General features: G+C 46.3%; 1 protein-coding gene across 1 annotated transcript in view; it reads left to right on the top strand.

Annotated features, from left to right (window-relative positions):
* The window catches only part of LOC142592614 (uncharacterized), a 189,827-nt gene that overhangs the window by 18,093 nt on the left and 158,081 nt on the right, over positions 1 to 13,653 (top strand). The window contains exons 3-4 of the mRNA XM_075704154.1: positions 3,755 to 3,827; positions 9,099 to 9,166. Of these exons, the coding sequence (XP_075560269.1) occupies positions 3,755 to 3,827; positions 9,099 to 9,166 (141 nt within the window). The remainder of the gene's footprint in view (positions 1 to 3,754; positions 3,828 to 9,098; positions 9,167 to 13,653) is intronic.

Below are 13,653 nucleotides of genomic sequence, written 5' to 3'. Positions count from 1 at the left end.
GCTGGTAAATTCCCACCGTGGTCACTGACAGCAGCTCGTGGTCTAGCTTGTCCTCCCAGCCGCCTTTTTATGGCAACCAACAAGTTCTCCAGTGCCTGGTGCCTTATAGACACGGGCGTGGAAGTCAGTGTGGTTCCCCTGACTAAGGCTGATCATTCCAGGTTGTCGGGGCAGTCGCTTCGTGCTGCCAGCACCTTGTCTATAGCGATGTACAAACTCCGATCTCTCTCCTTCGACTTCGGCCTTTGCCTCACATTTCGATGGGTCTTCATTATCGCAGATAGGGTTCACCCGATCATCGGCTCGGACTTTCACTCCTACTTCAACTTGGACGTCAGCGTGCGGCATCGTCGCCTCACAGACAGTCTGACTCGTCTCTCCATCTCTGGAGTCCTGTCTGACCTTGCTTCCATGGGCACCTGCACGCTGATACGTTCCTCTTCGTTTGAAAAGATTGTGGATTTTCTGGAGTTAAAAAGCCATGCAATCTCACTCAGCTGCTTAAACATATCGTGACACACCACCTTGTCACCTGTGGTTCACCAGCACTCGTTTGACCATGTCGCTTGTTTGGGGACCGTCTAGCTATTGCCAAACAAGAGTTCAACCACATGCTGCAGCTCAGCATTATACACCCGTCGTCCAGCGTGTGGGCTTCTCCGCTGCATCTAGTGCCCAAGCATGATTGCGGTGACTAGCGTCCTTATGGAGACTATCGAGCATTGAATGCCAAGACTGTCCACGACAGCTATCTGTTGCCTCACATCCAAGACATTACATTGTGCCATGATGGGTGCGCCATTTTTAGCAAACTGGACCTAGTTAGGACTTATGACCAAATTCCCGCAGAACTTGCCGACACTCCTAAGACCACCATCATGACACACTGTGATTTGTTCGAGTATGTGCGGATGCCTTTTGGACTCTGCAATTTGGCTCAAACCTTCCAGCGGTTCATTGCTGAGGTCACGTGGGGCCGCCCTACTGTGTTCATGTACCTTGATGATGTCCTCGTCACCAGCCCTACGCCTGAAGATTATGAGCACCATCTACGTGCTTTGTTCCAACGTCTACAGCAGTCCGGCCTGGTTGTGAATGCCTCTAAGTGTGTTTTTTTGGCACATCCAAGCGCGAGTTCTTGGGCCATCACATATCGTCCAAGGGTATACACCCTCTCCCGTACCATGTCAGGACCATCCAGGATTATCCCCGGCCTACAACACTGCACGAGTTACGCCAATTCCTGGGGCTTGTGAATTTTTCCAGGCGCTTTATACTGCACTGTACAGAGCTGCTTCGCCTGCTCACTGACCTCCTTCGGTCAGCTGCCAGCCTGTTCTCTGCCATTTCTTGGTGATCAGAAGCCCAGGCCGCCTCTACTGCTGCGAAGCAAGCAGTCATAAACGCCATGCTTCTTATCCATACGTGGAGCAATGCCCTAACTCGGTTGATGGTGGATGCCTCCAGTGTGGCCGTCGGAGCCATCTCACAGCAGTGCATTAACTCTGAGTGGAGACCCTTGTATGTTTTCTTGGGAGCTATTTCCTGCTGAGACCCGCAACAGCGTCTTCGGCCGAGAGCTACTAGCCATCTACACTGCAATACAGCACTTTCGTCATTTTCTGGAAGTATGCCAGTTTTATGCACTGACCGATCATAAGCCACTGGCAGATGTTTTTAGCACCAACTCATAGAAGTGCGTGTTATGCAAACTCCGCCATCTCACTTATATATTGGAATTTACAACTGACATCTCCCACGGGAAAGATGCCAAGAACATCGCCACTGGTGCTCTTTCTCGTATAGCCACTATTGACTCTCCATCTCCAACCGTCTACTGGGCTGCATTCTCTTCTGCGCAGCAGAATGAAAACAAGCTCATCACTTTTCGGGAGAACCCCTGTTCTCTCTGACTACGGTTTTTGGCCCATCCATGCTCGCCTGAGCCCTTGTGGTGCAATGTCTCAGCAGACCTTCCTTGCTCTGTTGTTCCGGCTTCACTACGTCGCTCCATTTCTACACGACATATGTTGCCTAGGTATTCAGACTATGTAGCGCCTTCTCACTCAGCACTATGTCTGGCCCGGAATTAACGGTGATGTGCGTGCTTGGATGTGGACGTGTCTACCCTGCCAGACGACAAAGGTCTCCCTTTATACCAAGAAGCCTCCCCAAGCCTTCCTTCCATTGGCCGTCATTTCAACCATGTTCATCTCGACATTGTAGGCTCTCTACCCGTGTCTCAAGGTCATCGTTATATATTCGCCATAGTCGACCATCTCACGTGCCGGTCAGAGGCTGTTCCCATTCATATCAGTGCCAAGACTGTTTTCCGCACTTTCATTTCTGCATGGGTATCTTGCTTTGGTTGTCCCGGTACTGTGACAACAGACCGTGGACACAAATTTGAGTCTTCCCTGTTTGCTTGCCTCCATCGCATTCTCAGCACCAAGCATTGCCGTACCACTGCTTATCACATGTGTGTCAATGGCATGGTAGAACTGGCAACTGAAAGCTGCCATGGCTACCCGCTTCAATTGCGCAGCCTGGATTGACGCCTTGCCCCTTGTGCTCCTGGGTTTACGGGCCTTCCTGTGGGTAAACCTACAGTGCTCAGCAGCAGAGCTGGTGTATGGTAGTTCTCTGTGCCTCCCCATGGTTAATTATTTATATCAACACAGCTACCAGCCCAGCCACAAGAATTCCTACAACGCCTCCTGGCCTGTGTTAAAGACCTCTGGCCCATTCCACCCCGTCCTTCTTGCCACAATACAATCTGCGTGCACCCTGACCTGGCAACTTCAGCACGCGTTTTCATGCGCCGCGACGCTCTTCGACCACCGCTATCCCCGACCTACGACGGACCATTCTGCGTCCTCCACCACACCCTGAAAACCGCTCCCACAGAACGGTTGCAAAGAGACAGTCAGCTCAGACCACCTTAAGCCAGCTTACATGGAGACTGCAATGGAAAGTGTCGTATTGCCACCTGACCTCGTGTCAGAGTGCCATAGTGGGCTTTCAGTCCGGTTTTGACTTCCAGTCTAGGTGGGGGGGCCCTGTAGCACCCTCCCTTTGGCAGTGCCTAGAACCCGGATAGTGCGTGCCCACATGAGAAAAATATAAAGATCACCCACGGCTGTGGCATGTGAAGCCACGGCTTGCGATTCTATTCTGGCGTCGATTCGGGTCAGCTGCCTCTTTCCTTCACACCTGAGGCATAAGCCTACAAGTCCCAATTAACCTGGATCTGTTCACTATATCAACGTGCGCAGGTCATATGTAGCTCTTGGGTGTATGACCTCATCACTCACTTGCTTGATGAGTAAGAGATGTGCACTGGATGCTGTTTAATTTAAATTGGCCATGACCTGTGCTTAAGCTCCGAAATACTTCTAGCAGGTTGTATTGTACACACTTCAGCATTTGGCATGGGCCATTTTTATGCACTACCTGCCACCGTGGCGCATTGGCTATGGCGTTCTGTTGCTAAAAACACCGTTGCGCTTTTGTTATACAGCCACAGCAGCCACATTTTGTTTCAGAGAAGAATGCAAAAATGTTCGCAAGCTACACTCTCAGTGCATGTAAAATTAATTGAAGTTTGAGTTTGAAGTCTCCTGGCGAGGGCATCACTGAATGTGTCTCAGCATGATGCTTCGAGATGTTGAAATCAATCAATCAATCAATCAATCAATCAATCAATCAATCAATCAATCAATCAATCAATCAATCAATCAATCTTCTTATGCAGGATGAAAACACGTGTAGTTCCAACAGAAATGTGGTGGACGACGCACAATCGATTCGTCTCTCCAGAGACCGAGGTAAGTGACCTTGAAGTGAACCCTCCCTTTGCACAAATCACATATGTGGGAAAAGTTACTCCTGCAGGGCTTATTGGCATGGATCACAAAGCCATCCAAATGTTAGAAAAAAGGGAAAAAATGAGTGATTGGTGGCTGTTGGCTCATGTGCCTTTACCTCTCCTTGTCCTCTTCAATGGGCCGTACTGTGGGGTTGTGATTTCGAAGAACATTGATTCACTTATTTAATGCTGTGCTTGCTGATATGCCTGTCTGTAATCTGTGATGCCGTGTGACCTGAGTGGTCTGGCATTCAGTACTACAAGCAGTCCTTGTTATGTTCACTGCAGCGTGGGTTGTCAGTAGGTCACAGTTAAAGCTCAAGTTGAAAAGAGCAAATAAAATGAGAACATACCACAGACAAGTGCTGACTGCCAACTGGAAGTTTATTCGTAATTCTCCAGCCACATTATACTTTTCCCAACATAGGCATGCGTACACCAGTTGCACATACATCTGCAAAATCAGCAACATCATAATCTTTCATGCAATAAAGCTATTTCTTTTTCCGACAAAGCAAGAGAGGGAGCACTTACATATTTATCTCCTTCCTTTCTAATGTTATGTGCCTCTATTGTTTCCCTTTCCCTCTTACATTTTCTTTTCCCTACGAATTTAGTTTTTTCGAATATGGGAGGGCGGGGACACTTGTTGCAATGTCCTGCTAAATTACTCCCATAGCCATTCTTTATGTTACTGCTGTGCTGATGAGCTCTGTCATTGAAACGCTGGCCCATTTGTCCTATACAGTCGACTCCCGATAATTCGAAGCCGCTTAATTGGAATTTTCGGTTAATTAGAAGTGAAGTGCTGGTCCCGTCAGTTTTGCATGTAATCCTATAGAAGAAATCGCTCGATAATTCGAAGTCCTCATCCAGTAATATTGTTTAATTGGAAGTTAATTTTCAGCCGGGATCCTCAAGGTGACCGTCATTCTTTGGTAGAAAGTGCAATTTTCAAGTGTTGCAACAGTTCCGTGCTCCGCGTTGGTGTCATCGCCACCGCAGCCGCCCGCAACGCCATCCTTCTTGGAGCGGCGCGATTATTCATTGCTACGGCTGCCGTGGCCTCCGCGATTAACTCCAGTGGGAGGCGAAGCGGCTCCCGCCGGAGGCCACGCGGGTGCCATAGGTGCACACAGCGCTGCATACTGGCAGTGGCGAGATTGTGCGAGATTAGTCTTGCAGTGTGCGCAGCGAGGGGCGTGTGTTGGTCGAGCGCCTTTGTGCGGGAAGCTCGTAGGCTAAGTTGTTCCACGAGTGATTCGAAATTGACTGTACCTAGTCACGCAGTTTATAGCCATGGCAAACCGTGGCTCTTATCGCACGCTCGACCTGGCAACGAAAGTCAAGGTTTTGAAGGAAGTTGAGAAGGGAGGTGCCGCCAAACAAGACATAGCGCGGAAGTACAGGATCAAGCCGAACACGCTTTCAAACTACATCAAGAACAAGTGCACAATAATGGATGCATTTGAGAACGACAAGTTCAAGACTTCTCGGAAGCGAATGCGCACCTGCGCTTACCCAGAGTTGGAGAAGGCTCTGCTGGTTTGGATTAGGGAGGCCAGAAGCAACAAACTTCCTCTCAGCGGAGACATCGTTGTGATGAAAGCCCGAACGCTTGCAGCAATGTGGGGGATCGATGACTTCGTTTCGTCAGATGGATGGCTGACGCGCTTTAAAGATCGCCATGACCTGGTTTTCAAGAGCGTGTGTGGTGAAAAGGCGTCCGTTAACCAGGAAACATGCGCCACGTGGAAGGACGGAAAGCTGCGTGAATATCTCGCCGAATACAGACCGGAAGACATCTTCAGTGCAGATGAGACTGCACTCTTCTATCGGCTTCTACCAGAGAAGACCCTGACATTCAAGGACGACGACTGTGCTGGGGGCAAACGCAGCAAGGAGAGAGTGTCGGTGCTGATCGCGGCAAACATGACTGGCACGGAACGATGTCGGTTACTTGTGATCGGGAAAGCCGCGAAGCCGAGATGTTTTAAAGGCGTGAAGACGCTGCCTGTGAACTATGAGGCGAACAAAAAAGGGTGGATGACAGCTGAAATCTTCAAGAGCTGGATAAGCAAATTGGACCGCAAGTTTGCTGCTTCGAACTGCAAGGTGTTGTTCCTTGTCGATCACTGCAGTGCTCACGTGAATGTGCCAGCCTTGAGTGCAATACGCCTCGCATTTTTGCCTGCAAACACAACGGCTGTTTTGCAGCCAATGGACCAAGGCATCATCAAGAATGTTAAAGTCCTATACAGGCGGCACCTCCTCGAGCGCATGATTTTGTGTATGGATAGCTCCACAAAGTATGAGGTGAGCCTGCTTAGTGCCATCCACATGTTGGCGCGAGCATGGGATCGTGTGAAGCAAGAAACAATCGCAAACTGCTTGAGGGCTTGCGGTTTTGTGGCAGCTTCCTCGGAGGATGCCTCTGAAATTTCAGCGGAGGAAGCGTCAACAAGCGAGCTTGACGGCGCTGATTTTGGTGATGCTCTCGGGGACGTCAATTTTGAAGATTACGTCGCCGTAGACAAGGCGGTCGAAACATGCGGTGCACTGACGGATAGCGAAATTGTGGAGATTATTCGGCCCCATGAAACGACCCAGGAAAGCGACGATGACGTTGAAAGCGAGCCGCAACCTAAGGCTGTCGATGTAGCTGCGGGCCTTGCTCTCGCAGAGCGCTTCTTTGCTGCAGAAGGTAATGCGGAAGAAGCGTTCCGCCATATCTACAGCCTGCAGAACTTGCTTTCAGCAGCGCGATTCGGCAAGAAGAAGCAAAGCAAGATGACCGACTATTTTTCTTAGAGAACATACTCGATTTCGCCACAAATAAAGTGCTGTTTTTTGTGTTTTGTGCTTAATTGGAAGTTCGTTTAATTCGAAGTTTTTTGCGGTCCCCGTGAACTTCGTATTAACGGGAGTCGACTGTATAAGTTTTTCTACAGCTCAGCAGTATCTGATAGATAACGTTAGAAAAAACTTGGCTCACACTCATGCTCACACGTGGTCATGTGAGCATGAATATGAGCAAAATTTTTTTTAATCAGATGGCACGATTATAGAACGCACGTTTTCCCCGTTGTGTCATCCCTTCAATATGCGAAGCTATCTTGCAGAAAGGAAAAAGAATAAGTTTGGAACCAGCACCCAAAGAAAAGAATAAGGACAAGAGATAAGCACACATGGTGCTGTACTTGCACAAGTTGTCACACAACCTAAAGAAAGTTTCCAATAGACATAATGTTAATTTACTTTTCAGTGCCCCATGCAGTGCCCCAGTGCCCCATGCAGTGACGGTTGGGGGTCAATGACGTAAATATATGGCACTGTGAACAAGTCCAAAATGGTCGATGTCATATATTTATGGTGCCATCTGTACGTTTGGAAAGCACAGCAATTTCCTAATTTTCTTTCTTGGCATGTGCTGCCAATATGTGAGAATGCAGAAAATTTTTTTCTCTCCCCTCCCTCTCTCATTTTTATTGCATGGTGTGTTTTGTGGGCCACCCAGGTCGCCGTCAGCCATGAGCTGATGGCCATCTAGCATGGAATCGTCTGCACATGCGTTCTGACGAAAATAAAGTTTTTCCATCCATCCACCATGCATGGTGTGTTTTAAAGCTAGTTTGCTCTGGCGTGTCTATATACTACCACTTGCGCATTGGCACGCGTGCGGGTGGGCGGGGGTTTGAGTTTTGTTTCGCAGGCTCAGCTTCTTGCATTCGCAAAACTGATGGCTATCTTCTTGCTAATCGCTCAAAGGGTGGCCGCCTGTTTCTCAACTCATTCAGTGCTCACAGGGGTGAGCATAGGAAGGATGCTGCCGTGTATGTGTTTCCTTTTCTTTTTTGGGGGGAGACTCGTGATATCTAATTGCCTCTGGTTGGCGATAAGATGAAGATTAGCGAAAGTTTGTCACACGTTTTGCTTTTTTTTGACGGGCACACAACCACACAGTTTTCTTGGGTGCGCTCACCTGGTGCAGTTCAATTAGGATAAGGACGTAAATATTAATGTAAGAGCAGGAACATTTGAGACTTACGAAATATCCTTGTGTGTGCATATTCTAAGCCTTGAACTAACACTGCATCAGATTTTTAATTCTTATAAGTTTATTTTCTTTTTTAATTGTTGTTATTCATGAATAAAAAGTACATATTTACCAATGTAAAATATTTCTTTCTCACTTTACGGTCACCCTAGAAAAATTACGTTAAATTTTTTTCAAAATAGGTCCCTCAGAAGAATTAAAATCTGCAGTAAAGGGAATCGACCCTGGGCAGTCGCATATGGCGAAAAAAATCGACCCTGAAAGGGTTAAGTAAATGAGATTTCGTGCCCTGATTACTAGGTCATTAGCTGCTTATTAAAGCAAAAAAAAGAAACAGATCGAAATTTTTTGTGTGACTACTCCTTTAAACATATGCATCGCTACAGATCACAGCGGTACTGCTTCTCACATTTTCAGCCACTTCTGCCCATTCCATAAAGAACAGGTGATTGATGTCACTCATCACTCAGGCAGGCAGTCTTATTGGCTTCCCACATGATGTCAAATGTAATACTTGAATCATGCAGGTTTACTGAGGTTATATTTATTAGCATATGTGTACATTGTAAATTGTGTAACTGTAAAAGAAATACACCAATGGTGCTTTTCCATCTGGCATTGCAGATTCTGTGCTACAGATATTGTCTGTACGCTTGCATTTGCTTGTGCGCATGTGGGAAGGAGAGAGGAACACAGAGTTTCTTCCGAAAAGCACAGTGGATGACATGTGTCATTGCACGATGTTGTGCCCAAGAAGGCGGGACATAGCCATCGCCACATGGAATACAAGCTGCGGGAGATGCAGCTGCTTGAGAGGAGCGTAATATTTAACCCCTCATAGCTCTTCTGATGCAGTACACTGACAAAAATTCTTGTGAGAAAGCATTCCATGAGAGATACTTTGTATAGGTGCTACTATAAGGTACGACTTAAGTCATTTCAGGGACCCTTTAAATGCATGGAGTAAATGTTTTCACAGGAAAACACAGTGCGATATCTTTTTTCGCCGTTACTGTAAGTCCTGGTGAATACACATTCATGTATGCATATTCCCAATAAACCAGTTAGAAGTGAGCGCTCATCTGTCTTTTCTGTGTTTTGTCCTCATAGATTTGTGCCCCACTTTACTTATTTCAACAGTTGCTCAAGCAGTCATACTTTTGATACTCGCAGGAATGCCTACATGCGTCTGCTGGTGGCAGACTTTGAAGGGAGTCCCAGTGGCTGTTGTTGGCACAGAGGTAAGGTGCTGCACACCTGTGTCACATTGGGGCGGATAAGGGGGGGGGGGAAGAGGAGGAGGGAGAAGGAGGGGGTGAAGGAGGGGTGTTCACCTTTGACTAAATGTGGTGTGATATTTTGTTCCGATCATGCACTGTACTTAGTTCTTGGTAACTTGAAGACTGAAAAAAATTTGCAATGATTTTAATTGTTGCCACGAATGAGGAACTGTGCCATCTCTTTGCATTGTTGGCATGAGTAAAAAACAACAGATTTATAAGTGAAGGTGCAACATGAGACTATGTAGGTAATGTGGCCATGTGGCAACATTTGGCATGCATTCTGAACCTTTGGTAATTTAACAAGCATGCGTGGTCGGAGTTTGCGTTCCTTGATGTGTTTTTTCCTCTATCCCATGTTACATACAACACTTTCAGTGGCGGCACACTTTTGTGCAATTAGGTGATGAGGCTACATTTGTTGTCATGTAGGAATGTGTGTTGTTGTTCCACTCGTTCAACATTTCTTTGTGTGTTGACTTGCTGCAGCTGCTGCTGCTCAGTGGCTATGGGCTTCTGCTGCTGGCCTCAAAGTCACGGGTTCAATTTCCGACTGCAGCAGCCACATTCCAATGGGGGTGGAATGCAAAGATGCTCGTGTACTATAACAGTGCTTTTAAAGCGAAAGCTTTACTGGCCGTGTACTTGCGATTTCACCGTGGCGGTGCTTCGAGGAGGCACATGACGTCACAATGCGCGCCTCACACCCGGATATTTCTCTCGCGCGCTTCCTAGTCACTACTGCGCATGCGCCACTAGTAGCACCAAGCCACAGGTGTTCCGCTGCGTTTGGTATGACGTCACACCGCTTTCCTCGTCGTTGCGCTCGCCTCCGCTCACTTCGCCAGCTGTGTCGCATGCCTGATAACATGTCGGAGGATTGAAAAGGGGAGCTCGTGTGCAATGCAACCACAGTTGAGGCCGCAGTATGGACGCCGACAATTCTGATAAGCAGGAGGAGGCCTGGAATCGACATCGGAACGAGATGAAGAGGAAACGAATCGCGCAGGAAACAGACGAACAGTGCGCCGAATGACTGGATAAATGCCGCAACATAGCTAGACAACCAGACTAACCTGGACTTGCAATCAAAATTAACCAAGGCTAACCATGCTATGCCTTAGCTTTCGCTACCTATATCCTGGCATAGCCGAGCTAAGCCTCTGCCAATTTCCTTGTTATTATTATTATTATTATTATTATTATTATTATTATTATTATTATTATTAGTAGTAGTAGTAGTAGTAGTAGTGTCGTTAAAGCAGGACATTTTAAAGCAGGGGTGGAAATTTTGCAACAATGGTACCATTTTGATACTCATGCAGAGTCACGTCACATCACTTTATTACCTTAAAGACCCCCGTTTAGGGAGTATTACGTAAGTGGTGGGCTAACACAGATGGAAGTTGCAAATAACAGTCTTTATGCGGAACAGTGTGTGGTGACGTTTTCTGCAAAAGTTTATGGACGTGTGATGGATGCAATGTCTTGGGGAAGGCTATTCCAGTCTACTGCTGTACAAAGAAAAAATGAGGCAGTGAAGGTGGTAGAATTTGATATGGATGGGTAGTGCGGTGGGATGTGCATGTCGGTGGGATGATGTAGGGTGCGTGATTGAGGAAGCTGTGGAAAAACTTGCGAAGCAAACAGAAACTGGCAATGCGGCAACGCACAGAAAGATCTGGAAGACCAGTGTTGCGTTTGAGGGATGATACGCTTATGTAATGCGAGTATAAAAAATGAATGACCCAAGTGGCATGATTTTGCGTGGATTCTGATTCGCTGATTAAGTGGTGCGGACTCCAGATGTGGGGCCGCATATTCTAGTTCAGATTTGATTAGAGATTTGTACGGAAGAAGTTTTATGTCCTGTGGGGCATGATGCAAATGATGCTTCAAAAAATTGAGAGATCTGTTCGGTGATGATATAACCTTGGTTACATGTGTGCACCAGGAAAGATTGCAATATAAGGTGATGCTAAGGTACTTATAGGATTAGACTTTTGCACAGTGGAGTTACAAATTACATACGAAAAAAGCAAAGGATTATACTGGCGTTGAAAAGAAACGAGTTTGCATTTAGTTAAGCTTCAATAGTTATTCAATAAGTTATTAAGCTTCAATAGCCAATTATCGCACCACTCCTGTACCCGGTTAAGGTCATTTTGGAAAGTATTTTGATCAGTAAGGTTAGTAATTGTGCGATAGATGACACAGTCATCAGATATGGGAAAATGCATGGTTGGGTAGGTCATTAATATATATTAGGAACAGAAGGGATGCGAGGACAGACCCTTGTGGGATGCCCAATGTTACTGAGAGGGAGCTAGAACAGTTATTTTTAATAGAGACAAACTGAGAATGGTTAGTAAGAAATTCTGGAGTACATTAGAGAATGTGAGGGTGCAGGTTCAACTGGGCAAGTTTTAGTAACAGGCGTTTGTGTGGTACTTTGTCAAATGCTGAAGCGAAGTCCAGAAGTATTGCATCAGTCTGAAGGTTATGTTCAGGCTTGGAATGTAAGTCATGAATAAATATTGCCAGCTGAGTTTGCCAAAAGCAGAAAAATTATCAAAAGTAAGCCATGATGCGACAGGATAGCATTGGCTCTGGCAGGGCGGCTAGCTGCGGCATGTATTAGGTAAAGGTTGCTGGAGTGGCGCAGCATCCAATGCATTACGTGGTTGACCTCGGAGGTCATGTAAAAGTAGCTTTCGTGTTCTGGCCACCACTAGGTGCCAACAGCTGCACCCAATTAGGCCCTTCAAATAAATGTAGGAACCATAATATAAGCAAAGGTAGTCACATTCTTTTATCTTGCCACTTAAGCTGGTGATTGAGAGCAGGTGAGGAGGTCCAAGGCTTATCCACACCTACCTGTTGGTGGAGCATAGTCAACTGGTACTTCGAGGTTGACAAAGAAGCTCAAGAACAAGTTAGGGACCGTGCAAAGAGTGATGGAACGAAGAATGTTAGATGTAATGTTAAGAGATAGGAAGAGAGCGGTGTGGATCAGAGAACAAACGGGGATAGCTTATATTCTAATCCACATTAAGAGAAAAAAAATGGAGCTGGGCAGGCCATGTAATGTGTAGATGAGATAAACAATGGACCACTAGAGTTTAAATTAAAATTAAATTATGGGGCTTTACATGCCAAAACCACTTTCTGATTATGAGGCACACCGTAGTGGGAGACTCCAGAAATTTGGACTGCCTGGGGTTCTTTAACGTGCACCTAAATCTAACTACATGGGTGTTTTCGCATTTCGCCCCCATCGAAATGTGGCCGCCATGCCTGAGATTCGATCCCGTGACCTCGTGCTTAGCAGCCCAACACCATAGCCACTGAGCAACCGCGGCGGGTGACCATTAGAGTTACAGAATGGGTGCCAATAGAAGGGAAGCACAGTTTAGAATGGCAGAAAACTAGGTGGAGTGGCGAAATGAGGATAGTTCGCAGGCGCAAGTTGGAATCGGTTGGCATAGGACAGGGGAAATTGGAAATCGTAGGGAGGGGCCTTTGTGCTGCAGTGGACATAAATTAGGCTGCTGCTGCTGCTGATGATGATGATGAATCAAGTAGTTGATCTGACGTCGTTTCTGTAGAATCAAGCACCCTAGCTGCCAGCCCCACCTTTTATTTTCATGTTATTTTTTAACTCCTTCCGTCACCATGGCAGTTGCTGTGGATCATGTGACAATCGCGGTGATCGCGAATTCTGATATAGCAGCGATTGCAAAGGCCAAACTGCGAGCGACAAGGGAAGGTGCGTGCAGGGAGGGGACTTGGAGAATGAGAGGCGAGGAAAGGTGGAATGCCACTACAGTTAGCTTTTTCAGGGGCTTACATCCAATTGCTCAATGTCAACTCCAGATGTCGCAGTGCTTCCAACCTGTGGCAAAGCGAGGTCAGTCACTTGAAGAACCTCAGTTTGAGCTAGTTGGTGCTGTTACATTACCTAGAAATGTATCTGAATAAACCACTGTGGTGTTCACTATACCCTTAATTCTTCACATCTTCTGTTGGTAAGCATCTCCAGTCCCTTCACCAGCTCTTAAGTACAGAAATGGTATCTAAAATGCATTTAGGTCACTTTTAAACACTTCTTTAATGCTGAAAAATGCACTGTCTTGTGACTATTACCCCGCTTAAACATAATTAAGGCTCTAAATTAAAATTTTAGTGCTTCTGGCTGCTTGAATTATAAAATATATGGGCTACAGACTGCTTCAAAATTACAATGTGTCTGCTCTAATGTGCTCCAAAATGAAGATTTACCTGCTCCAAAAATTGCTACAAAATGATTTTGTGCAATCCGACCCCTATTAAAGTAAAAATAAAAAATATTAATGCTTTATAGGAGGCGCTTTAGTATGTGTCTGTTTGTTTATGAAGGACTAACATTTCTGGCAGTTGTATCAGTACTTCAGTAAGTCCACATTGAA

The sequence above is a fragment of the Dermacentor variabilis genome, chromosome 9 (assembly GCF_050947875.1).
Source record: "Dermacentor variabilis isolate Ectoservices chromosome 9, ASM5094787v1, whole genome shotgun sequence".
Taxonomy (NCBI): Eukaryota; Metazoa; Arthropoda; class Arachnida; order Ixodida; family Ixodidae; genus Dermacentor; species Dermacentor variabilis.
The sequence above is the reverse complement of the archived record's forward strand: the minus strand, read 5'-3'. Positions and strand labels throughout refer to the sequence as shown.